We start from the raw sequence: 25865 nt of genomic DNA on the forward strand, positions 1-25865 counted from the left end.
CACATTGCGTTGTTGCAGTGTCCACTATGTGGTGCTACCCTTCTTCACTATACAGTTTTCAGTGAATGGTGAAGGCACACCTTTTTATTCCGGATGTTCACACCTAAGATGTACATTTAGGACCCACTCGATTTTTGTGATTGTAAACTGCTGTTAAACCATTTTTTAATATTGTATTTTAAATTGTGGCAATCCACCTTGGGAACTCAGAGTGAAGCACAGCTAAATAACAAAAACACCATTTTGGAGGCAGAAACTGAGTCCCTTTAAAGTTAACCTAGACACATGGGAGCCATTTCCCCATTACTGTGGTTAGGGTAACATTTGAATAACTCATCCTGGGTGGAAAAGGGCCAGCAGTGTGCTTCTTCTACCCTAAATGAATTGATAGCTCCCCTCTCCTAGCACTGCACACAAATCTTATGTTTGAGACTTTGTTTTTGGCCCCTGCTGTGCATGTGGTTGGGCCATGGAGAGCAATTCCACTCAGCTAGGGTAGCATTTAAGGGGCCTGATAGCCATACAAAGGAAATGGGGGCTTATTGTGTGGTCTATCAGCCTCAGCAATTTCAGTACATAAGAGGCGATTGGGCTTCTATGTGACTAGTTAACACGCCTTCCTTCTATAACCCCTCTTCCTTTCATTCCCAATTTCTTTATTTGTATTCTGCTCAATACTTTTCTACTGACTCCCCCGATTTTTCAGACATAGCATTTCCCTCTTCTCTTCTAAACTCTTGTTCCTTTCAACCATTTCTTGCAAGGGGAAAATAAAGGTCTGGATCTTTCCCTTTGCAGAAATCACACCACTTACTTTATAGCATAAATTGGTTTGCATTTTATTTGTTCTTCCTTATATCTATATTCCTTTTGTTTGTATAACAAAGAGGGCTAAGAATCATATTCTGACCTTTGATCACCGAATGCCAAAGTGGCACTGGTGCTTGAAAAAGAAAGAAGGAAAACTTCCGTGTTAGATCCTGATGGCACCTAGTGACCTTGCAGCTTCGGTAGGTCACTGTAGGATGCTGTTCTGCAAGACAGCCTCTCCTTGAAGGCCCTAGAGTATCAGAAGCCCACTCCACAGCAACTTGGGCCACGGCTTTCAGTGTGGCTGCCCCCGTTTTTGTGGGACAGCGTTCCTGTTGGGATGCAACAGGTGCTCACTGTTTTTAATTTCTGGAAATAATTAAAGGCATCTTTGGCTCAACAGGCTTTTTCTAGCTGGAGGACAGGGAGGGAGGGAGTAGGTCTCTGCCTTGGTTGTTTATATGCGTAGGGTGGGATTTAGCATCACACTATGACAAACACTTCAAATGTACAAGCATTTTAACTTGCCATGTGAAATGATACCGCCTCTCTTCCTCCCACACACTGTTCCAGGGATTCTCCTGCCCCACCCAAACCAATTTCAGGGTGTGCATGGGGGAAGGACAGGGAAGAAGGTCCCATTGCACAAGCAGCTGTCTTTCTACAGGGTTTCTGCTGATGAGGCTCTCTGGTGAATCATAGAATCATAGAGTTGGAAGGGCCCCTGTGAATTATTTAGTCCCACCAATGCTTTTTAAATCTATCTTGATTTTTATGTTGCTTTAAAACCTATTTTAGTTGTTTTTATTGCATTGTTATAAATGCCTTGAGACTTCAGTGAAAGTTGATTCATAGATTAATATGAATAAGAGAACAGGAGTATCTCAGAAAGGCCTCTTTTGTCTTTCATCAACTAACACAGCTCTAAAAAATCCTCCCTCCCCCAGAAAAAATAATAATATTGAGACTTTGTCCTCAAGAAAGCTATTTGCCTTCCCAGCTGAACTGTATCCTGGGATTATCGTTTAAGCAATAGTCATTTTTATGTGGTACAGTTTTCCTGGTTTTCTTGAAAAACAGCTACTTCAGGGCTATGCCCCTGTACCACTTTTCAAACTAACTTAATATAAATTGCAAATTGAATGGTATCAATATATACTGAGGCAGTTTTATGAATGCACACTGTGTATCTTATGGGGCATATTTGTAATGCTGTGCATTGTACCAATTTGCAGCTGTAGCCTGAGGATAAGTTGCTGCAAGTTGTCTGGACTTGCTTTTAAAATCTCTCAGTGCTTTAGGTTTTCTCTCTCTCTCTCTCTCTCTCTCTCTCTCTCTCTCTCTGTGTGTGTGTGTGTGTGTGTCTGTGATCATAGATAAAAATGAGTGCTTTCTGTGCAGCACACTGACTTGGGTGAAGAATTGAACTTTCATTGGGTTATGTTTTTTGTTTCCAGCAGTGAGGTGGGTTAGGCTGACATGATGTGTTAACCTGAAGCCAATATGTGCAGTCAATGGAAGCATTGTGTGACTGTGTGCATGAGAGAAACAGAAATGAATGTGTACTTGAAGCTCATTTGGTGGTCTAGAGCAAGTCACTGGCCCAAGTTCAGACATGGCATACTAATAAACCATCCTCTTTTAAACCCCAAATAAGTGATGTTTTGCACACTTCTTTCCTTCTTGTACACGCCATAATAGAACGCTTCTAGGCTGTGTTAAACTACTGTATAGGAAACTACACAAACGTGGTTAATTTCTGACTACAAACAAGGATATTAAGCAAGGTTCTGATCCATGTTTTTTATCCTGGGGTAGCGTGAGTTAGATTCTGGCTCAGGATTCCCCAAGGACATACTCTACAGGGAGCTGGCTTCCAGCACCAGGCCAGTTGGCAAACCAACTCTGTGTTACAAAGATGTCTGCAAACATGACATGAAAGTTGGCAACATCATGTGGGAATCCCTTGCAGACAACCACAGTGCCTGGAGTAAGGCAGTCAAGTCATGTATCCATAGCAGTGTCCAGAGGAGGAATGACTGCTGGGAGGAGTGAAGAGAGAAGAAATGCCATGGTGCATCTGCAGCAACACACCCAGATGCCTTCATCTGCCCCAGATGCAACAAAACATGTCTTGCCTGCATCGGTCTCTACAGCCACAGCAGGCACTGCAACCTTCCAACAGCTTGTCATCACCCACAAAGATGCATTCCTCCATTGACTCCATTGACTCCCAAGACGGATGCCAGCACCCATTCACAGAAAGTCAATTTACCCAGCTCTGTATTTGCATGCCTTGGGAGGGCATGAGGCTCCCTCACAGCACCACCGAATGGTGGCTTCTGCGTCACAGAATGAAACAGCTGTGAGTCACCAAAGCCTCCACTCCTAAACCATTCCCAACAGATGCCCATCCATTCTGGAAACATCTCATGAAGTTTCACCCTGTCAGCTCTATTCAGACATTATGTTGGAGGCACAAGGCTATGCACCCCAGCCCGTCTGTTCCTGACTTCGCTGCATTAAATGGCAAGATCTGAAGGGGCCTTGAAAGCACATTCACTTGAAACTGCTGACAAGCCTTGGTGAGCTCTGGACAGCTCTGTGATCAGGGTTCCTGAACGCACGGAGGAACCCTGTAAGCCAGTTCGTTGGTGGAGGGGCAGAGACAGAACACACAGGCCCTTGCATCTGGCATGCTCTTGGACAAATGAACGGCTCGTCTGTTTCATTGCAGAGCTGCTCCGACGGGATTTATTCTAATGTTTAACCTCAAGCATTGGCTTGTCAGCAGGAAGCATCTCCAGCATGGTGAGCTATTTTGGCTCACGCTCCAAGCTTGTAGCTAGTTTTTACAGCGCTGCCACTCCAAGTGTGAGGCGAGTCGTCACAGGGCACTAGGAGTTGCTTTGGAGAAGAGTGTCTCGCTCTCCTGATCTCTTGATCATCTTCACTGGTCTGAGCGACTTGCACAGCACGGCTTCCATTGAGCAATGGCTAACCAGAGCTGAGTCCTAAAGGGAGCAGGTACTTCACATAATGATAATAACAGACATGCTGTGACATTCAAATCACTCCAGGCGATGAATTAATTTAGCTGTTTTCATTTATCAGCAAGAGAGCCTCATACTTTTTCTTTCCCTGGCAGAAAAGCAGGTGGAAATAATGTGCTGTTCCCCAGACAGAGGCAGCAGGTGCCTCTTTCATCAAGAACTATGACACACCCTCTGCTTCTATTGCTATGCCTAAAGTGGGTCAGAGAAAATCCTCCCTCCCCACAACCAACTCCCGACAGACAATGTTTAAACATGCTTCTGTATAAGATATTCCCCTCCCTATTTTCATGATTAAAATACTTTTGAAAACCACATTTTGAACGTCTGACATTGCTCTCAGCACAGCAGGAAAGAACCGTATTGGCACAATAGCACAGTGCAGGAGTTGTGCATTGGTGCTGGCAGACGGGTGCAGCCAGTGTACGGAGCCCAGATCTCAAGGCAGCCTACTTGGCCCCGCAGTTTCCACCCATTGTGTTTCTTACCCACCTGGAATAAGGTGACAGTGAGTTCAGGAGACCACATTCACATGCCCACAAGGTCTACTGTAATGGGCTGGAGATTCCAAGGGATCCAACCTTTTTTTGAGAGAGAGAGGTGTAAACATGGCTCCGAGTTGTGAACTAATTGGGTTCTGGAGCAAACCTGGAGTTCCCTTTATTCTTAAACCCAGGTTTATTTATTTATTATTTGTGGTGTGGTGTAGTGGTTAAGACTCGTAATCTGGTGAACTGGGTTCGCGTCTCTGCTCCTCCACATGCAGCTGCTGGGTGACCTTGGGCTGGTCACACTTCTTTGAAGTCTCTCAGCTCCACTCACCTCACAGAGTGTTGTGGGGGAGGAAGGGAAAGCAGAATGTTAGCCGCCCCGAGACTCCTTAAGGTAGTGGTAAAGCAGGATATCAAATCCAAACTCTTTTTCTTCTTCTTTATTTATTTATACATACCCCGCCCATCTGGCTGGGTTTCCCCAGCCACTCTGGGTGGCTCCCAACAGAATATTTAAAACACAGCAAAACATCAAACATTAAAAACTTCCCTAAACAGGGCTGCCTTCAGATGTCTTCTAAAGGTCAGATAGTTGTTTATTTCCTTGACATCTGGTGGAAGGGCATTCCACAGGGTGGCCACCACTACCAAGAAGACCCTCTGCCTGGATCCCTGTAACCTCACTTCTTGCTGTGAGGGAACCACCAGAAGGCCCTCGGAGCTGGACCTCCAGGATGAAGAACTAGTTCTTACATTATACTGCCACAAATCATATGGGCTCTGCCCACACCACAATTAGCAGATGGAGGTAGACCTTCTGCAACCCTAGCAATATTCCAGTGCCTTCCTGTAAGTACAGTGGAACTCATCATCATTTAGCTGGTAGTTTTTGGATCTGTATAGAACCATCTGAAGCACCTGCATGGACCTATGCTGGCACTCAGAAATGATCTATGAAGCGTGTGCAAAGAGTGCTTTCCTCACTCTCCTGCTAAAAGACTCCCCAAAGGACCTGGGATCCAGTTCACTACCTTCCAGGCACTTCTGCAAGTTAATGCCATCACCTTCTGCCAGTACCTGCGGCCCTTCAGATGTTTTGGCCTACAACTCCCATGATCCTGCCCTGCCAGACTTAAAACTCTATTATGAAGCAGCAGCTTTCTGCTGGTTGAAAGAATGGCTACTTCTTGAAAATACAGACATACTGGATTTAGAAGGTTTTAATAATGCATTTGGTTGGCATGCATATTTATGGTACGACAAGGTTAAAGTGCATAGAATGTTTAAAATTCACATTGTCAGAAAAGCACTGTTTAACGTGTGGAATAGATATAAAGATCTTTTGGAAAACAAAACCCCAAGGTGGTTGTCTCCAATGGAAGCTAAAGCAGTAAAGAGACTCAATATGGAGGCTAATTGGCCAAAGTATTGGGAGATTTTAGAACAGGATGGTGACAAATTGAAATTACAGAGTTTTGATAAACTAAAAAGCAAAGTCCGAGACTGGCTTCATTATTATCAAATAATGGAGGCATTTAAAATAGATAGAAAAATTGGCTTCCAGGTGGAAAAACCAAAATTGGAAACAGAATTGTTAGAACCCAAAACAAAAATATTGTCTAGAATGTATAATTTGCTGCTGAAATGGAACACACAGGATGAGGAAGTGAAATCGGCTATGATAAAATGGGCACAAGATGTTGGTCACAATATAATGTTTGCTGACTGGGAAAGGTTGTGGACCACTGGAATAAAGTTTACGGCATGTAATGCCTTAAGAGAGAATATAATGAAAATGATTTACAGATGGTACATGACACCAGTCAAGCTTGCAAAAATGTATCATACGCCTGATAACAAATGTTGGAAATGTAAAGAAGCTGAAGGTACCTTCTATCACCTTTGGTGGACGTGCCCAAGGATTAAGGTCTTCTGGGAAATGATTTATAACGAACTGAAAAAAATATTTAAATACACATTTAGAAAGACCCCAGAAGCCTTCCTCCTGGGTATGGTAAACCAACAGGTTCAGGTGAAGGACAGAACTTTTCTTATGTACGCTACAACAGCAGCAAGAATACTCATCGCACAATATTGGAAGACGCAAGATCTACCCACGCTGGAAGAATGGCAAATGAAGCTCATCGACTATATGGAACTTGCAGAAATGACTGGCAGAATCAGAGACCAGGGAGAAGAGACGGTGAAGGAAGACTGGAGGAAATTTAAAGACTATTTACAGAAGCATTATAAAATTATGAACGTTTGAGGATATCAGATTGAATGTAAAAGAATGTTATTATAAAAATGACAATGATAAAGAAAGTATATTTTGTAAGACATAGGGAAATGTAAGGTCTATTAAGACAATAACATTAATTTGAATCAAAGATATGCCAGAGGGAAAGAGTTTACTACCAGAATATAAGACCTAGAATACAGAGTGGGAAGGCATGGGGAAGTCGCAGACCTAAGTTAATGCTGAAGAACACAACGACACAATATGTGTTTTTTTAATTCCTTTATTTCACCTCTTTTTATTGTTCTTTTTGTTTTTGTATAATGTATGTATTGCTTTTTCTTATCTTTTTTCTTTTTGATGTGTTTGTCGATTTGTATTTTTTGTTTATTGAATGTGGAAAATAAAATATCATTTAAAAAAAAAATACAACTCCCATGATCCCTAACAGGACCAGTGGTCAGGGATGATGGGAATTGTAGTCCAAAACATCTGGAGGGCCAAAGTTTGGGGATGCTTGATCTAGTGTAACAATGTTTTTAGAGAGCAAATCCTAAACACAAATATGTATGTCTATTATGACTGAGAATGGTCTCTAGGATAAGATCTGAGAAATCCCTGCTGTGCAAAATTACTCACAGCCAGTGGAGACTAGAAATGGAAGACAAGATCTGGCCAGCAGACCAGATGTGAAACTCCCCTGTGCTTTGCAGACGACTTTTGCAGTTGGGCACATCCACCCACTTGTCAGTTCCCTGATATCACCATGATCTCAGGTGCTGGAGATTCCTCACTTGTGTGAATTCAAGCTACATCTGTGAAGGAAGACACTGTGCAGCTCAAGCTGTAGTTGTCAAAGAGCAGGGAGCACACTTAACAGTTCTTTCTTTTAGTCACAGATTGACATTTCAAGCCATGGTTCGGACTTTCCCACACCAGGTGAAGGTGTGTGGGTTGCTTCTTTGGTGGGGGGGAAGAGCAGGATAGAAATGTAATCATAAATACAGTGGTACCTCGGGTTAAGTACTTAATTCATTCCGGAGGTCCGTACTTAACCTGAAATTGTTCTTAACCTGAAGCACCACTTTAGCTAATGGGGCCTCCTGCTGCCGCTGCACCGCCAGAGCACGATTTCTGTTCTCATCCTGAAGCAAAGTTCTTAACCCGAGGTACTATATCTGGGTTAGCGGAGTCTGTAACCTGAAGCATATGTAACCTGAAGCGTATGTAACCTGAGGTACCACTGTAAAATGACAGTAAATAGATTGGGTCTGGCAAGCCTAATTAGGAGATTCCCCACCCCTGGTGTGGAGAGAACATTGAGTTAGATGGACTAATCATCTGACTCGATACAAGGCAGCTCTATATTCCTGTGTTCCTCTGCCTCTATGGGAGGAATTTAACACTACATAAGCAAACTCTCATTCAACAGGATGTCGCCTTCCTCTTCTCGTTGCTGCAGCCCCCGTGCACCCCCAAAATCTGCCCTTGAACCAGATTTTGAGGGCACATGGGGAGGCTGCAGGGGGAAAGAAGGGAAGGTAGAGTCCCGTTCAGTCAGTTCCTTTGCACCCAGGCAGCTTGCTTGGAATGCAACACTTTGTTGTCATTACTGTATCCAAGACTTTCCAGTATGCCAAGCAAAGTGGAAACATTTTTCTTCCCGAAGTGCAATACTTCACATTTGTCTTCATTGTATCGATTGCAGGCTAACTCTCCTATTTATCAAGATCATTTGAGTCTCTAATCCTATCTTTTAAAGCATTTACGATCCTTCATCACAGTTCTGTTTTCCAAACAAATACGCATTTTGTTCTCTGTCCATGTTCTTGATGGAAATATTGATTCAGTGCAATCTATTCCCTTTTCAGCGGACGTCAGAGTCATAACCACTATGTCTGTGATCACCAACTTTAATTTATTTCCTGTTACAAATTCCCAGCTTAGGGACATAGATTGTGAACAAGTTCTGAACACAAAATGGAAGATTAAAGAAAGAGACCAGGCCGTGGAGAAAGATACCTGCCACAGTACCTCTAAAATACCTCAGAATTGTTTGAAATGCGGCTTTTAGGCAGTACTAAGTACCTGTTCCAATCACCCCATAGCTGTTTGGGTAACCAAGTGGGAGAGGCTCTGCAGAAGCCTTTTTCACATGAATCAATTCCTAGCAGGTAGCAGATAACCTATCCATTCTTAAGGAAAGCAGCCCTGAGTGCTCATTGGAAGGACAGAGCCTGAAGCTGAGGCTCCAACACTTTGGCCACCTCATGAGAAGAGAAGACTCCCTGGAAAAGACCCTGAAGTTGGGAAAGATTGAAGGCACAAGGAGAAGGGGACGACAGAGGATGAGATGGTTGGACAGTGTTCTCAAAGCTACCAGCATGAGTTTGACCAAACTGTGGGAGGCAGTGGAAGACAGGAGTGCCTGGCGTGCTCTGGTCCATGGGGTCACGAAGAGTCAGACACGACTAAACGATTAAACAACAACAATTGCAAATCTATGAAGGCTTCTACAGTGCATCATTGTTGGGGGTGCCTTTGAAGGCTACTCAGAAGCTTCACTTGCTTGAAAACACAACAGCCAAATAATTGACTAGGATTAAACATATGGAATACTAATCTTGTTAGTATTAAACATCTTCCCTGGTTTCTTATATGCTTCCAAGTACAATTGAATGTGCTGACATTGACCTGTAAAGTTATATAAAGCTGAATATCAGACTATCCCAAAGGCTGGTGTTCCCATACAAATCTGCCCATTCATTAAAATAATCATTGATGGCCCTTCAGGGATTAGTCAAGTAGTGACAGGAAAGAGGGATTTTTCTGTTGCACTTATGGAGCAATTATAGAACACCCTCTTCAAAGGTGCTCATCTATCACCTGCTATCATGAATTTTGGCCAAATAATTCAAGAGTTTTAAAAACAAATATACATTATTGTACTTATTATATGCCTGTGATCAATAAGTAAAACATTTGGCTTCAACTAGGGATGAGTGAATATGCCAATTTCAGGTTCCCTCAGTTTGTCATTTTCCTAATGTTAAATTCAGTTCTCCTCATTTCTGCAGCAATTTTTTAAAAAAATATTCATGAAAATTCATCATCCTTCACCATAAAGTTCCAGGACAAAAAGGACATAAAGTTACAGGAATTTAAAAACACAATATTAAAAGGTGTTCATAAAATCACAGTCACAAGGAAGTACACACATTTTTTTGTATGCAATTTTAACTAACATGTACATTTTTGCACTCAATTTCCCCTAACAAAGTGAATTGTTGTATGTTAGTTTCACTAGTATATGTATAGATATGCACACTTTCCCCTAGTAGGTGTGTTTTGGTACACACTGGAGGCCTGCATCATAAAATTCAGAGATATGCAAATTTCAAGGGATATTTATACTTCAGTTCACATATTGCTCTGAGAAATGTCAGTTACAAAATTTCTCATAAAAATGCAAATAAAAATAAAAATGAATTTGTTCCTCATTCTGTTTGAACCACTTCACCAGCCACTGCTGTACCACAAAGAAAAGAGACGCTCTGTGACTTGATGGACCTGTCACAGGCCATTCAGCTGTGGTGTCTTTTCTCATAACAGGAAGAAAAAAGCCTACATTGAGACGTGCTGGGAAGAGGTACGAGTGGGAGACTTTGTGCAGCTGCAATGTAATGAGACTGTCCCTGCGGACATCCTGCTGCTCCACACCTCTGATCAGAAGGGGATCTGTCACTTAGAGACATCAAATCTTGATGGCGAGACGAACCTTAAGCAAAGACAAGTTGTGAAAGGATTCTTTAATCAGGTATGCCTGGAAGCGACTTTTGCAACTTGTCTTCCCTCTGTTCTTTTAGTGGCACCTCGGTATGCAAATAAATTTAAGACAGAAGCACAGAACTGTCCAGCTGGAGGGAATCTTTAGCAGGATAACTTCTGGCAAACCCATCTGGCGAAATGTGCTTTGATTAGCTTACACAAGACCATTTCCACATCTGCCACCATGTTAGCTTCAGGTGCTAGATCAAATGTGACTCGGAGCTTTTGTGTGGCAAAGTGGTCTGAAGAGATGTCGTGTGAACCAGCCTCAAGCCTTTGGTACTGAATTACTGTGTTTGGAAGGCAGGGCGGAGAGATGGTTACTGTTTATAAAATAATGGCTGCTACACTTTGAATTCTAACACTATAGTAATCCCATATATAATATACACAAGTAAGTGCCTCTCCAAAGCTATATAACTACAGCAGTGAGAGTTCCTTAATCCAGGCTGGCACAGCCAGTGGAATGCCAGCCATTTTGTGTGGCACTTAACAAATCCCTCATTGATTCAGGCAGGAAGCATGGCAGAGCAGTGAAACAAAGGTGGGCCAAGCAGATATAAAATCAGCAGGTTTACATCGTAATGCAAAAAGAAATGGTCTTCTATTTCGGGAGATCAGAATCACATAGTAACTCAAAGAGATAAAGGAAAGAGGCTTTCAAAATCTGAGAGGGAGACATTTGATTGATCTGAAAATGAAATTTGGACATGCTGGGGAATAGAAACTCAAGCTGGTAAAGTTAAGGTGTCCAAACCTTAGAAATCTGGCCCGATTCAATGTGCTAGTACTAGCATATAAAGTGCTAAATAATTTGGACCTTACTTTTCCCAGTATCAGCCATCTCAGACCTTATGTTTGGCAGGTGAGGCCTTGTTGGTGGTGTTCATGCATTCAGAATCACATTATTTTCTTTGCTACTCATTCTTTAAGGAAGACAGTTGTGTGTGCAGCCACAAATACATTTGATGCTACATTTTACAACACTGTATAATTGATGTCTAAGCAATGTTTTTATATAGAAATACGCACACATAAATACATAGGCCTGAAAACACACATACATTATAACTGGGTTTAAAATTAGAACACATTTCAACCTGACAGGTTAATAACAAATATTGGGCTCACTGTAAATTACAGTGTTGAGTGGCAGTTGTTTCTGATGTAAATTTAAATGCTTGATGTTCCTTTTTCACTACACAGCTTGTTATTCTTTCAGAAATAGTGCACTGATTTGCTCCTGACATAACAGGAACTCACTGTGGGTTTGGTTTCGTTGCAGAACGCTGAATTTGAACCAGAACTTTTCCAAAGCACAATTGTTTGCGAAAAACCCAACAACCATCTCAATCGATTTAAAGGCTATGTGTAAGTTACTGCAGTGTTTATCCCTACATTCATAGATGTCTCAGACAAACTTCATTTGTACCTACCTACCTATAACCTGCACAGCTGGCACTGTTGCACAACAGAAAGCAGAAGGAACCTTCCAAAATCTTCATACACTGAGCATGAAGAGGTGCTCTGCAGAACCACTCTTTGGTGACTCTGATGTGGACCTTGGGCAGAGTATCTGTAATGTAGATACTCTGCCCTTGGGCTCTGGTTTGAAGCCACAGCATGGCTAACTTGAGGTCAGATGTTTGGGGATTCTGTTAACCTTGACCAGCATACCAATGGTCCAGGGATGATGGGAGCTGATGGGCCACAGGTTAGTCACCCCTGGTTTAGAAATGTGATATATATGTGTGTGAGACTGAAGTCCAGTACATTGTTACCTAGAAATAAGTCTTGTTGAACTCACCAGGGCTTATTTTTCAGTAGATATGTGCGGGATTGCACTGTAAGAGCCAATATATAAATGGAAAATCCTTTTCTTCCTTGTAGGGAGCAGCCTGACCTCACACGAATTGGTTTTAACAATGAAAGTCTCCTTCTTCGTGGATGCACAGTGAGGAACACAGAGGTTACAATAGGAATTGTTGTCTATGCAGGTAATGTTTTTCCCGGCGTAGTTGCTGAGAGAGTGCTTTTACGTCTATTCAGCCCAGAAATATGATTTGTTCCTTTGTCCCAACAATCATCCATGCAACCTGAAATTTGTTTTGCACTCGCAGAGTCTCATCTAATCAAGGTAGCAATGCTAGATAAACCAGCTTAGGAGTAAGTCTGACTGCATTTCATGGAACTTACTTCTGAATAGACATGTAGGAATGCACTATAAGTATGCACCACCACCACCACCACCACAACAACAACTGCATATATAAACTGTTATAAACTTAATATTTGAAGGATTTACCTTTTTTAATCAGTGGGATTAATGATTTGATTTGAAATGCTGTGCAATAGAGTTGTCGATTTGGCATTCCCAGTCCTCCCTTAGACCTATGTCTATATAGCATATTAGTGTTTACACTCATTTGTTTGCCATTGAGGGTTACCACTGTAAATGGTAGGGAGGTCAAGAGTGGCTTTGGCTAAACTTGTTGCTTTATGAAACAAGTTTATGGGAATAAAATGTGCATCAGTGATACTGTTTGGCTGCCATACCCGTGAGTATGTTTAGATACAGATTTGTGCTATTTGTGTTTTATATTTTCTTCTTACACAAAGACACCCTGGGAACTTTTATAAAAGAGAGGGGAATTAAATAAAAAAGTTATATTTGAGCAATACCTAACCAGGAACAGCCACAAACAGTCTGAAGGAAGACAAACATGGCTTGTCCCACTTGGTAATCCAGAATGGGGACCCTAAGAAGAGAACTGAATGCACTGTGAAGAAGACGCTTTTATAATAGAGATGAAGAACCTGGTTCCCTCCAGATGTTGATGGACAACAACTGGTCATTGACTGTACTGGCTGCAGCTGTTGAGTGAGAGTTGGAGTCAAACAACATCTGGAAGGCTACAGGTTGCCTTTCCCTTTTTTAGGGTTTCCAGGGCTCCAAGACTTTTCAATCTACTGCTCTGTCCTGTGCCCTCTTGTCTGGAAGTATTGCTGAAAACAATGCAACTTGCTCTGAGTAAACATTTTCATGACTGGGAATGTCAGCATGTTACCCAACTGCATGCCCTTGGACATCCATGAAAAAAGAAAGTTGCAGCTGTGGTTGTGATCCTGATCAAGACTGTCATTCCAAAAAGAGAGCATTTTGAACTAACTTCCTTCCCCTGCTATGCCTGTTTCAATGACAGCTCCTGACTTTAGGACTGTGCCTTTAGGAATACTGGGGAGGACCTAAAGGTACATTTTAGGAATATTCATTCCTAATAAATCCCTCTGCAAAACTGTCTATTTGCATTGGAGACCTTTGATGCTGGGACTGTCACTTGATATCTTGTTCACACACAGCTCCACAGCGGCCATGCTCAGAGCAAGGGAAAGCAGGGAACTTGGAAATCACCATGAGGGGTACAGAATAAAGTCTAGTTTCCCTTTCATGTTATATGGTTAGAACTTCAAATACCCGTCCACTGAAATTGGAGCAATTTGATTCTAATTTAGTACACATTTTCTTTTTGGGCCTGCTGTTTTGTTGGTACTTCAGATTCACTTCAAGAAGAACTAAGTAACATTAAAATTACTCACTGCTGGATCTGACATATTGGGCTTTCTTTATGTTCACACAGAAAGTGCACTAGCAGTTTCTCATTAAGTCAATTTGGTTGCTGTGAAATAGTCAAACATACTTAAAAATCAGTCGGCCATCTAATTAGATTCTAACACTTTTAAGTACTTTGTCTCTTCTAACCTCAAGTAGCTGTTCATTGTGAATACAGTGTATGTTTCTACAGTGTTCAGACACTGACACAAAATCCCTTTCTTTGCTGACTATAGTCATACTTCGGGTTACGGACGCTTCAGGTTGCGTTTTTTCAGGTTATGGACCGCCAAAACCCGGAAGTACCAGAATGGGTTACTTCCAGGTTTCAGTGGTCGCGCATGCTCAAAAGCGCTAAATCGCGCTTTGCACATGTGCAGAAGTACCGAATCGCGACCCGCACGTGCGCAGACGTGCTGCTGCGGGTTGCGGACGCTGCGGGTTGTGAATGTGCATCCCGCACGGATTACGTTTGCAACCCGAGCGTCCACTGTATAAGGAAGTGACTCAAAAGGAAATATCCTACACTAATAATGGTAATAGTTATAGCAGGTTATAGTAATGGTAATGGTTGCACAAGCTTACCACTCCCCCAGACAGTATATTCAAGTAATACTTCCAGGAGGTGGATTGGTTGTCAAATGTATTTCACTGAGTAACATGTTCAAGGGAGCTCTATATGAACACCCACATAATATTGTAGTATTAGGAAACTGTGCTGACTTTAAAGTAAGGTATCTCTAGACTTTAGTGTAGAACTGGGTGGAACATAACAGTTGTCTTGCTGGATCAGATGCCACAGCAACCAGATGGGCCTCAGGAGCTCACAAGCAGAGCATGATGGAGACCAGCATCATCTGTGGCATGTTCCCTGCACCTGTTAAACAGAGGTTTACTGCTTCAAAGCACAGAGTTTCCTTTTAACTGTTATGGCTAATAGCAATTGAAAGACTGATCCTACATGTGTCTAATCCCTTAGAGCTAGGTAAGGTGGTGAGCATCATAACATATTCTGGCAATGAATCGCATAAGTTAATGGTATAATGTGTGAGGAGGGACTTTGTTTTAATGCACAGAACCTCTGGGAACGGCAGTGGGGAGAAAGAGAATTCATTTCTGTTCATTATAAAGGGTTGCTGGGATAAAGCTCTGCTTTCCCCTGGTGGATTCTTCCTCAGCAAGGCATCCCCTAGAAACAATATTAGCCTTAGGTTGTGTACAAACATATACATGCCCATCCCAGGTTTTTTTTTCCTTCAGCTGTTCTACAGCAGCTTCTCCACACAGGTGGACATCTTACCCTTTTTTATTCTTGGAGAGCTGAATGTACATTTATTCAATCAACAGCCCAGCCCTATGCATGTTTACTTGAAGATTAGTCCTGTTGTTTTCTATGGGACTGCTTCCCTGGGAAGTGGGTTTAGGACTACTGCCTAAATAATACACTCTCCCATTTTACATGCATACATACAAGCTGAATCCATTTTTAAAACATTGAAAAGGGGCCTCGGGGAGGAGTGTGAGTTTCCTGACACTGGTTTTCTCTGGCTTCTCTTGTAAATGGCAGAACTGGTCAACAGTGTGTGCTTCAATGGTAGGAATGCCACTCAAACTATGTACAACCCAAATACACTTAGTGATGTTTTATACCAATTTTCCTAGGGCAGGCACTAGACTAAGATTCTTGTAAATTCACCAAACCCCTTTAATCCTTTTTTAAAGATTCGTATTTTGTTGGTTACATTCAAAGCACTAATTTGTTCTAATAAGGAGGACAGTTTTAGTGGCAAGTGAATATATTGTTCCACGCCTCCCCAGCTGAGTAGCTGCACAAGATTCCAGGGGTTGCAGGCTTGCTGCTCAGGGTTAATGTTTCCTTTGGGAATGAGGCACAATAGAGGCTACAGTGTCATTTTGTTATATGGTTTATTTACACATATATGCAACCTGAGCCTGTGTGCCAGCTTATGCCATAGCAGCAACAATGAGCCCAGCGCCATCCTTTCTCTGGTGCCTATTTTGCACTGCAGGGCACAACCCAGCTAACGCTTCCTATCTCTGCTTCCTGATTACACCATTCCCAACTCTAACCCCATAGCCTCTCAGTTTCCCTTTTCTATCTGGGAGGAGAGGGAAGTCTCACATTTGCATTCTCACACCTATTTCCTTTGATCCTGTGTTGTGCCAACACCCAATCCTTTGATGCCTGAACTTCCTAAGTGTATATGCCCACCAGGCAATCCCCTCACAAAGAGGTGACTTTATTACCTGTCTGACAATTTATTATTGCCTGACTTTATTAACCATTGTTCCTTTGGCTAAGATTACAAGGTCCAATACACAACACAGGAAGTGTGCCTAGGTTCATTAACTCTTCACATATGCTCATTCCAGGGGATTAACAGTGTAAATACACATGAGCCTGGTTATTACCAGTCCTAACATACCAGTTTTAATTAAATCATTAAACTCAAGCATTTAGCACCCACAGATCTATAGCAATATTGTTACAGCACCTAGACAAGGTTTCCTTTTATTAGGTAGATTGCTGCTTTATTGCCCAGAATAGCGAGCTAATGGGAGCCAATGGCAGTTAGCATCCCCTCACTTGCTGTGCCTGGATGCAATATGCACCAGAAATTTGGGGAGGTAACACAGAGACCCTAGCTACAGGGAGGGGATGCCATAACCAAGTATGAATGTAAAGAATGTTATAAGAAAAAAACTGCTCCTTTATCCCTTATGGATATCCAAGAGCCCGTACAGAGTCCTTATGTAGGTTTCTATCAGTAGGAGAAAATAACAGAGGCCAACCAGAGAGTATTGAGAAGCAAAGCAGCTATATTTATTAAACTGTTGCAACAGGGTCCCCCACTCCCCCCACGCAGGGAGGAAGGAGAGGAACCCAGAACACTGGTGTGCAAGCTCTTATATAGACTTCTGAAACTGCCTACCCTATAGCTCAAGACCACCCCCCAAAACATCATCCGTACATCACAGAAAGAGGTCGTCCCCAGCAGAAATTTGAGTGTGTTGCTTCTCTCCTGTCTGCCAGGGTACCTGATAATGCCTTATGTGATTGCCTTTTCTGGGTAGCCTGGCCATTCCTTCGAGATGGTAAATACTTAGTTCCTGAATCTCTTACGCATATTGATAGTGTGCTCAGCTTAACAGATACTTGCCAGACTGTATTTACAGGGAGGCGTAAGGCCCTACAGTCCAAAGACAACTGGAAAGCTTTTCCCATTTCCTTCCTCCTTGCAGAGAAATATTTGAGGTCAATTTGGGGGAGTCAATATGGCTTCAGGATTGTTCTCCTGTACTATTTCAGACATGTGGTTTATATACTTATGTATGTGTTTGCAAAGGTACATACATCGTCTTTATTTTCAGATCATAAAGTCCTTTTTATATTTGATGTGAGACTTAATGTTGTATACATGAATTTATCTAAATCCAGCATTCAACCATTCTTAAGATAATAAAGCCATATGACAGTTCCTCCCTCTTCTTCTTTTTCTTGAAGGCCCTGAAACAAAAGCCATGTTAAACAACAGAGGTCCTCGTTATAAACGCAGCAAAATAGAACAACGTCTGAATATTGATATATTCTTTTGCGTGGGGCTGCTCTTCATCATGTGTCTCACTGGAGCACTAGGTATGGAGTAATGATGGAAACTTTTTCCCTGCATTTCACGAAGCCTTTGCAATAGGGATGTGCTTCACTGCTAAAATTAATAGCTTATTTTTGGTGGGCTTCCTAGATTGCCGCTGAGAGAACCAATTGCTTTCAATATGTAGCAGGGAAAAGGATTGCTTTGTAGCAATTTTACGATAATCCTGTCCTACTGCGACCACGATTTGCTGGGGTGTCAAACTCTGATGGAAACAAGACTATTGAGCCTTCCACAAATAAAAATTTGGCAGGGCATGTAAAGGTTCTTGTAATTGTATCCTGGTTTCTAAGTGGCAATACACAAGTGAGTTGCAAAACACTGCACTATGCGTTGCAAGGTTTCATAGTGAGTTTCTTTTTCCCAGCATAGAGTGCCCTGGAGAAATCTGGCATGACATGGCAATAAGCCAGTCAATTAACCAGACTAGTACTGAAGGACCCAGAAGTGAAGAATCCTCTTCAACTGAACAACAGCACAGATTTAATTATTATATTTTACTGTTGGTACTTCAGCTCAAAATGAGTTTCTTGACTTAACTGACATTGCAACTTGATCGGTTTTCCGGGTGGATGGTGGATGTTCATCAGAAAAAGGAAAGGGGTTCAGGCCAGGTGGGATGAAAACGCAGGTGACTTACAGCACAATCCTTTACAAGCCTATTCAGAAACAGGGACAGCTCGAGATATGCTGGAGCCCTAAGCTACGTTAAATTTAAGAGGCCCCATATCATTACCAAAAGATATGTATTATTCTAACAGAAAGGGAAATAAAAATAGAAATGTTTTTTTTATATATTTGCAAATATCCTGGTACCTAGTCAAGGATGCAACTAAAAATTGACACTCTAGCAAAAACACTGATCTTGCAATAGGCTTGGTTTTTTAACCAATTGTATGAAACGTGAAATAAAGTGACTCTTTCTATTTAGAGGCCCTTCATAAGATGAAGGCCCTAAACTGTAACTTTGTTAGCTTGCATATAAATAAATCCAGGCATGCTCAGAAGTACAACGCATTGCATTCAATGAGGCTCACTCCCAGTTAAATGGGCATTGGATTGCACCCTTGCTTGTCAAAGATATTAACATGAATTAGCATTGCTCTCTGAAGCTTCATCCCACTAGAAGTTCACCAGATCTTCTTGCTCAGCTTTGCTCAGCTTTTCAGATGTACCTTTCGGTTACCAGAGAACAAGAGCAGCTTTGCCTTCTTTTTTCACTTTTTAAAAATCAAAATGTTGATAATGTTTAATTTTGGGGGTTTTAATATTGCATTTTAATACAAATATATTTACTATATTTTGACCAGTTATGAGGACTTTAGTCAAAAAGCAAGCTGTAGGTCTATTAAAAATAAACATATGAATCACCTATTAATTTCAGACAATATCCAGTTTCCCAACATTTATTTTCTGAATATTTTAAAATGAGAAAGAATACCTTGTTCGATGCTGGAATTGGAAGGGACCTTAAAGGCTGACTAGTCCAGTCCCCTGCTCCATGCAGGAAATACACTGCTACATCATCTCTGATAGTTTGTCTGACAGCACTCATAATAATAATAATAATAATAATTTATTATTTATACCCCACCCATCTGGCTAGGTTTTCCCAGTAAAAATGTCAAAGTTCCCTAGAGTGTAAATCATTGTTTGAGCCATGAAATAAAGATAGTATGAACGATTCTAGGAAGTGAACAATAGTTTCTATAATTATTGCAGAAAGTTACTTAGGGCAGAACATTCCCACCATAAGTGGAAGTAAGTGCCTTTTGTAGCACAAGTTCTGCAACAGTTGGGACTGTAGGTTGATAGGTTGTGTGGCTGTTCTATACCATCTATGTATTGTCTTAAGAGAAGTCTCACTAACTGGTACAGAGAGAGATTTAAATTATTTCTGAGACCATAACCCAGACCACACAGAATCCACTATGATTATCCATAAGTCTTCCTCCCAGTTACTTTTCAAACCTGACAAAGACCCCAACTGTGTATTTAGAAGAATTGCAAATAGCCCAAGATGGTATCTAGAGGATGATCTACAAAGCAATGCAAATCTCCACACACACAAAGCAACCCAGCCACACCCACATTAAACTACTGTACTGCAGATTTAAATGGTCCAGCTTCTGATATGCATTCTTATTTTACTTCTGTGTGATTGCTGCTAAAGTTTGTGTTCCTACTTAACAGGTAGTATGTGAATTGAGTGATCTCCCTTGTTCCCAGTGTGCACTTTTCCAGGCTTTTTCTTCTAAAGTAGTTTGTATTTTTATGCAGGTCATGGCATTTGGAATGGGCACTTCTTAGAATACCCCTTGTTTGTCATTCCCGATATAAATGGCAGCTATCTCGCTCCAGCTCTTGCGGGTTTCTACATGTTCCTGACAATGATAATCCTCTTACAGGTGGGAAAATATTTATTGCTAATGAGGAAATAGGTTTAAGACTGAGGATCAAGTCTGATTGGGCTGGGGGCAAGGGTGCTTTCTTCCAAGTAACTGATGAGCTTATGCTGTAAACTGTGTAAATTGAGCAATGATAGTGGCTATGAGTCTGAGTGTTATCTGTGAGTCAAAGTTCTCAGATGGGCGGGGCATAACCAATAAATTAATAAAAATTATTCTATTTCCTCATCTCAGCCATTAACTCAACAGCCTTGGACAAACCTGTCCCTCTCTTTCTCTCTGTCTCTCCCTCCCAGCTTCCTCCTCCCATCTTGGGGAGAGGGAAGTGAAATACCAGGGGTCAGCAAACTTTTTCAGCAGGGGGCCGGTCCACTGTCCCTCAGACCTTGTGGGGGACCAGACTATATTTTGAAAAAATAATAACCCAGAGATGCATTTTAAATAACAGCACACATTCTACTCATGTAAAAACACGCTGATTCCCAGACAGTCCGCAGGCCAGATTTAGAAGGCGATTGGGCCAGATCCAGCCCCCAGGCCTTAATTTGCCTACCCATGTACCAGCCCATCTCACTGTAAGCATCACTGAAGTAATCATATGAAGCAGTTTGAGCATGCAAAAGTACTATATAAATTTTCTCTTACTTTTCCAGCAGACAGAAAATTATTAGGGACTGAGAGGAATGTTTCGGTGTTAGCATTAATCCTCCCAGCGGCATCCTGCGATATTACTGCAGGACTTTAGAACATTGCTGTAGACTATTTGGCTTCTCCTTGTTTATAGGAAATATTCTTCCTGTCTCCCTTTATATACTAGAAACCTAATATATAAAACAAATGACCCAACCAGACATTGCTTTGGGAGCCCCATGATCAGATATCCTGTGTTGCTACTTTTTCAAAAGGCTGAAGAAGTGTACGAGGGTGGGGAGAATCAGATCACAGCTGCCCCGCCAAGAGAGGAGGGCGTTGTTTTTACCTGTTCCACTGTAGCCTTTTCTCCGTTCAGATCACATCATCACTGAGCTGCTGTTTGCTTTGTGGAGCAAAACATGCAGGTTTATGTGGATAATGTTGTAAACAAAATCTGCCCTTTTTCTCTTATGAGGTATTCAAGAGCCCATAAAGAGTCCTTACATGGGTTCCCTATTGGTAGGAGAAAATAACAGAGGCCAACCAGAGAATATTGAGAAGCAAAGAAGCTAGTAAGCCTGATCTTTATTGATCTGCTGCAACAGGGTGCTCCCCTCACACACAGGAAAGGAGGAGGACCCAGAACCAAGGTGTGCCTGCCCTTATATAGACATTTTAAATTCCCTGCCCTGGACCTCCAGACCACCCCTCCATACATCATACATACATCACAGAAGGGGTGTAACCCAAGACCACCCCCCACAAACATCATACCTACATCACAGAAAAGGTGGTCTACAACAGAAATTTGAATGTTGTTGTTTTTCCTGTCTGCCAGGTTTTCTGATAATGCCTTATCTGATTGCCTTTCCTGGTAGTCTGCCCATTCCTTTGAAACGGTGATTACTAAATTCCTGTACCAAGGAAGGTTTTTTTCACCTCCTCCCTCCTTGCAGAGAAACGTTTGGTCAGCTTGGGAGTCAAAATGGTTTCAGGACTGTCTACCTGTGCTGCTTCAGACATGTGATTTATATATGTTTGCTTGGTATATTTATGAACATTTATTATATATCTAAGACCTTAAAATTCTTATGACAGTAGCAGTAGCTTCTGCCCTTTGGAGAAGATACAGCTCCAGGGACCAAATCTGGACTGGAGAGAAAGCATAAAAGGAAAGGCCAGATGTCCCATTTACACTTGGACTTATCAGGTCTCTCACCACAGCTCCTCTCAGCCCATTTAAAGCTTTTAGATAAATACAACACTGGTCCTGAAGGTTGGAGGATTTTCCATAGTGGCATTTGATATGGTGCTGGGTTAGAAACCAGAAAGGGGAAATGTAGGGTTGCCATATTCCCCAGATGAAAATCAGGAAATATTCTTTTTTTAAAAAAATAGCCCTACTTGCCATACGTCCAGGTTTTCCAAGACATTTCGTTAATTTAGCAAAAATCCGCCTGGATCCCATTTTGACATCCCAATTTCCAGGATGGCAGCCTTAAAGGTTAGGGTTAGGGTGCTCACAAACAAATGTAGAGGAGCCCATTTAATCCATTTTGCTAATAGTCGTCTTTTGGTTTTCAGTAGCAAGTTAACTCACCTCAGCTGTTAAAAGTGCAGGAGCCCTGTCCTCCATTTTATCTTTTCAACTAACTGATACTCCAACCAACTAAGTTCAACAAAACTGGCTAACGAAAAGAATAAATAATTCTCATGACACTAAATAATAACACTAAATATCAGTATCGGTGTAGGGATAAAAAGATAAATTAGGGTTGAGATGTGTCCAGATATTGATATTTGAGGCCCATGTGAGAGATAAGAAAAATACATTTATTTTCCATTTTATTGTAGTAGCTGATGGAATGTAAATAAATAAATAAAAATGGTTATGAATGACAAACAACCTTCTGAGCTGTTTGTAGAACTCCAAAGGGAAGCTAAATTTTACATTAGAAATGTAACTGAGCCCATTCAGCAACGGTGGGGAGGGAGAGATGACACATTTTGTTTTTCATGACAAATACGAGCAATGTAAGCTTGTCCTTACAGACTGTGTTTAAGATGAATATTAGCTTTCCAGAAGATACCTCTGGGAGTTTGACCTCATATACAGTTAATATGTCTGTGCATTATTACCACATGAATACTGCATGTCTATTTCCTAGATTTATAGGTCACCCCATAGCAAAAAGCTCTCCAAATTAGGAAGATGTAAAGGCTGTAGCAAAATTTGAAACATCTAGAAAAACAAACATGTACTTTCCTGGTGTTCAGGGGCATGAAAGTAGGCACCAAATAGGTTTCCCAGAGGAGAGCATTCTACCACTAGGTTGCCACTCCTGAAAAGCCTCTTTCACTCATTACCAGGTGCCACACCTCACATGTTCCTCTGACAAGTCAATAGGTTTATTGTTCTAGTTGATGGTCATGACACATTCTTCTCATGACAATCTCTGGGTACATGTCGAAAGAGGCAATCCTTCAGATGTTGTGTGCCCAAACTGTGAAGGATTCTGAAGGCCAAAGCCAGGCTTTTGGATTGGGCCTGGAAACAGACTGAGGGCTAATCCACACTTCTGCTTGTCCCGTACCTAGAAAGAACTAGTCTAAGCAGTTGTCTCCTTGTCCCACTCCTTTCCAAGGAAAAGCCAACTCCTTGTCCCACTCCTTTCCAAGGAAAAGCCAACTCCTTGTCCCACTCCTTTCCAAGGAAAAGCCAACTGCTACACTCTTGTATGAAAAGTTTTTCTGGCTATGGCTGACTTCTGCTGCATAGTCATGCAACCTTGTCCTGTAGCATGAATCTCTTGGCAGTACATCACTCCTGTATAAAGGTGGAAAGTTATTTGGTTCTCAGTAGCAGTTCATTTCAATGTCCAAATCTCTTTTGTTCTGTTTAGCTAGTGTCTGGCGATGCAAATGCTTTAGGAGCACAACCAATGCATTCACTGTGGAGTCTAGACAGCAATGTGAAAATGTGCAGGCGTTTTTGCTGTCAACTTTTATCTACTGGGTTTTTTAGTTAGTTCCCTCCAGGAAGTCTTGTTAGAGCAGCCAGCATGAAATCTTGCTTCCAACGAATTTCTAACATTCTGGGCAATGTTCTCTTTCAGATTTTGATCCCCATTTCCCTCTATGTATCCATTGAACTAGTCAAGCTAGGTCAAGTCTTCTTGATTCATAATGATATCGATCTGTACAATGAAGAGCTAGACTTACGCATACAGTGTCGAGCACTAAATATCACTGAAGACCTGGGGCAAATCCAGTACATATTCTCTGACAAAACAGGGACCCTGACGGAGAATAAGATGGTGTTTCGACGTTGTACAATTGATGGGAGAGAATTCTCACATCAGGAAAACGGTAAGACATGTGCACTGTCTCTATGACCCTGGGCTACATTGAATGTGAAACATTGTCTTTCTGCCATATAATCTGGAAGTTGCTTTGGAAGACAGAGGATCTTAGCTTCCTTCCCCCTTTAAAAGCCATGTTTAGCACATACAGATGTAAAGAAACTTTATGAGAGCCAGTGTGGTGTAGTGGTTAAGAGCGGTAGACTCATAATCTGGTGAGCCGGGTTCGCATCTCCGCTCCTCCACATGCAGCTGCTGGGTGACCTTGGACCAGTCACACTTCTTTGAAGTCTCTCAGCTCCACTCACCTCACAGAGTGTTTGTTGTGGGGGAGGAAGGGAAAGGAGAATGTTAGCCGCTTTGAGACTCCTTTGGGTAGTGAGAAAGTGGGATATCAAATCCAAACTCCTCCTCCTCCTGAGCAACTTTACCTGTATCCCCCAGCAGCCACTGAGGAGGTGGGAGATGTAGACTGCACAACCAGGCCATTTGAAGGGGATTTGCGCCCACCTGTCTGCAGGTAGGGAGGCTGGGTCACATAGTACAGCCATCTGGCAGCAGAGGAGCCTCCAGCAATTGGAACCTTTGTGACCCATTTCTTCAACTCTCCATTGCTGCTCTATGACAACCTCTGAGGTACAAGCAAACTCCCACCTTCCCCTTTGCCCACTCTCCAGCTATATGCAGGGCTATGTAGGGATACGAGTGCTAGATAGCCCTGTTCCCAACCTGAATTTTATGCATGAAATGAGAGGGCGAAGCAAGCCCAGGATGCCAGAGACAAAGGTGCTTAGGCTATTGTGTGTTTCCTTGTTTCACTGATATTCTTGCTTTATTTATTATATATCCTGCTTTTATTCCAAGCAGCTCAAAATGGCATACATTCTTCTCCCCCTCACCTTTTTCTCCTTCCAACAATCCTGTGAGGAAGGTGAGGCTGGGAGCTGGCGATGGGTCCAAGGTTCACATCTGAGTGGGGATTTGCATCCTCGTCTACCAGATCCAAGCCCAACTCTTCAACCACTACACTACATTGACCTGGTCCAGTCCAATGGGCTAAGACCTCTGCTTTTGCACTGCTCCTACACATTACGCTCATGCACATGCTGAAACTCTGCACTTTGTCCTCCATTGGTGAGGACAGAATCATGGCATTGCAACCTTCAGGGGGTCTGGTTTGAGGAGGTCTGCATGAAGTTGGACAGAAGTATCATCTGAGAGTCCCTTCAAATAATGATGGTGATAATGCAGCACATTTATTTTATCTCTTATAGCCAAGAGACTAGAAACGTACAAGGAGTTGGATTCAGATGCTGAAGACTGGGCGAAACATTTGAGTCTACCTCCAAACAATGGTGGAGAAATTCTCAGGCGGAACAGCACTGCTAAGCCCTTGAGGAGGTGGCAGAGTGCTCGGGCTCGGTTTCAGGGACACACAAGGCAGAGATCTCTGGGTGGCATCTCTCAGTCTCAAGTGGCATTTAGCAGTACCATTGTAAGTAAGACCTTTTGCTTCTTTTAATTATAAAGTCTTTAGTAATAGATCAGAACAAATGGCAATCTGGAGAAAGCTAGTATTGCCTTTTGTTCCAATTGAGCGCTAAAGAGCAGTTTCCCCAGCAGAGAAGCAGCAAGAAAAAAGGAGGTGTGAATAAGCCCTAAGCTCCAGCTAAAATGCACACACAACAACAACAGACTAAATATTTTTAAAGCATAACAGCAGTAACCAGTTTTCCTTTGTGGTGTGTGGTTCTTTT

General features: G+C 42.0%; 1 protein-coding gene across 1 annotated transcript in view; it reads left to right on the top strand.

The window, feature by feature from the left end:
* Window positions 1-25865, top strand: part of LOC310672960 (phospholipid-transporting ATPase VB-like) — a 52048-nt gene that overhangs the window by 3458 nt on the left and 22725 nt on the right. Inside the window, exons 2-8 of the mRNA XM_083430704.1 lie at window positions 10206-10410; window positions 11707-11792; window positions 12312-12418; window positions 17558-17689; window positions 19986-20113; window positions 23863-24115; window positions 25383-25603. Of these exons, the coding sequence (XP_083286830.1) occupies window positions 10206-10410; window positions 11707-11792; window positions 12312-12418; window positions 17558-17689; window positions 19986-20113; window positions 23863-24115; window positions 25383-25603 (1132 nt within the window). The remainder of the gene's footprint in view (window positions 1-10205; window positions 10411-11706; window positions 11793-12311; window positions 12419-17557; window positions 17690-19985; window positions 20114-23862; window positions 24116-25382; window positions 25604-25865) is intronic.

The sequence above is a fragment of the Podarcis tiliguerta genome (genome assembly GCF_965153285.1).
Source record: "Podarcis tiliguerta genome assembly, chromosome: 2".
NCBI lineage: Eukaryota > Metazoa > Chordata > Lepidosauria > Squamata > Lacertidae > Podarcis > Podarcis tiliguerta.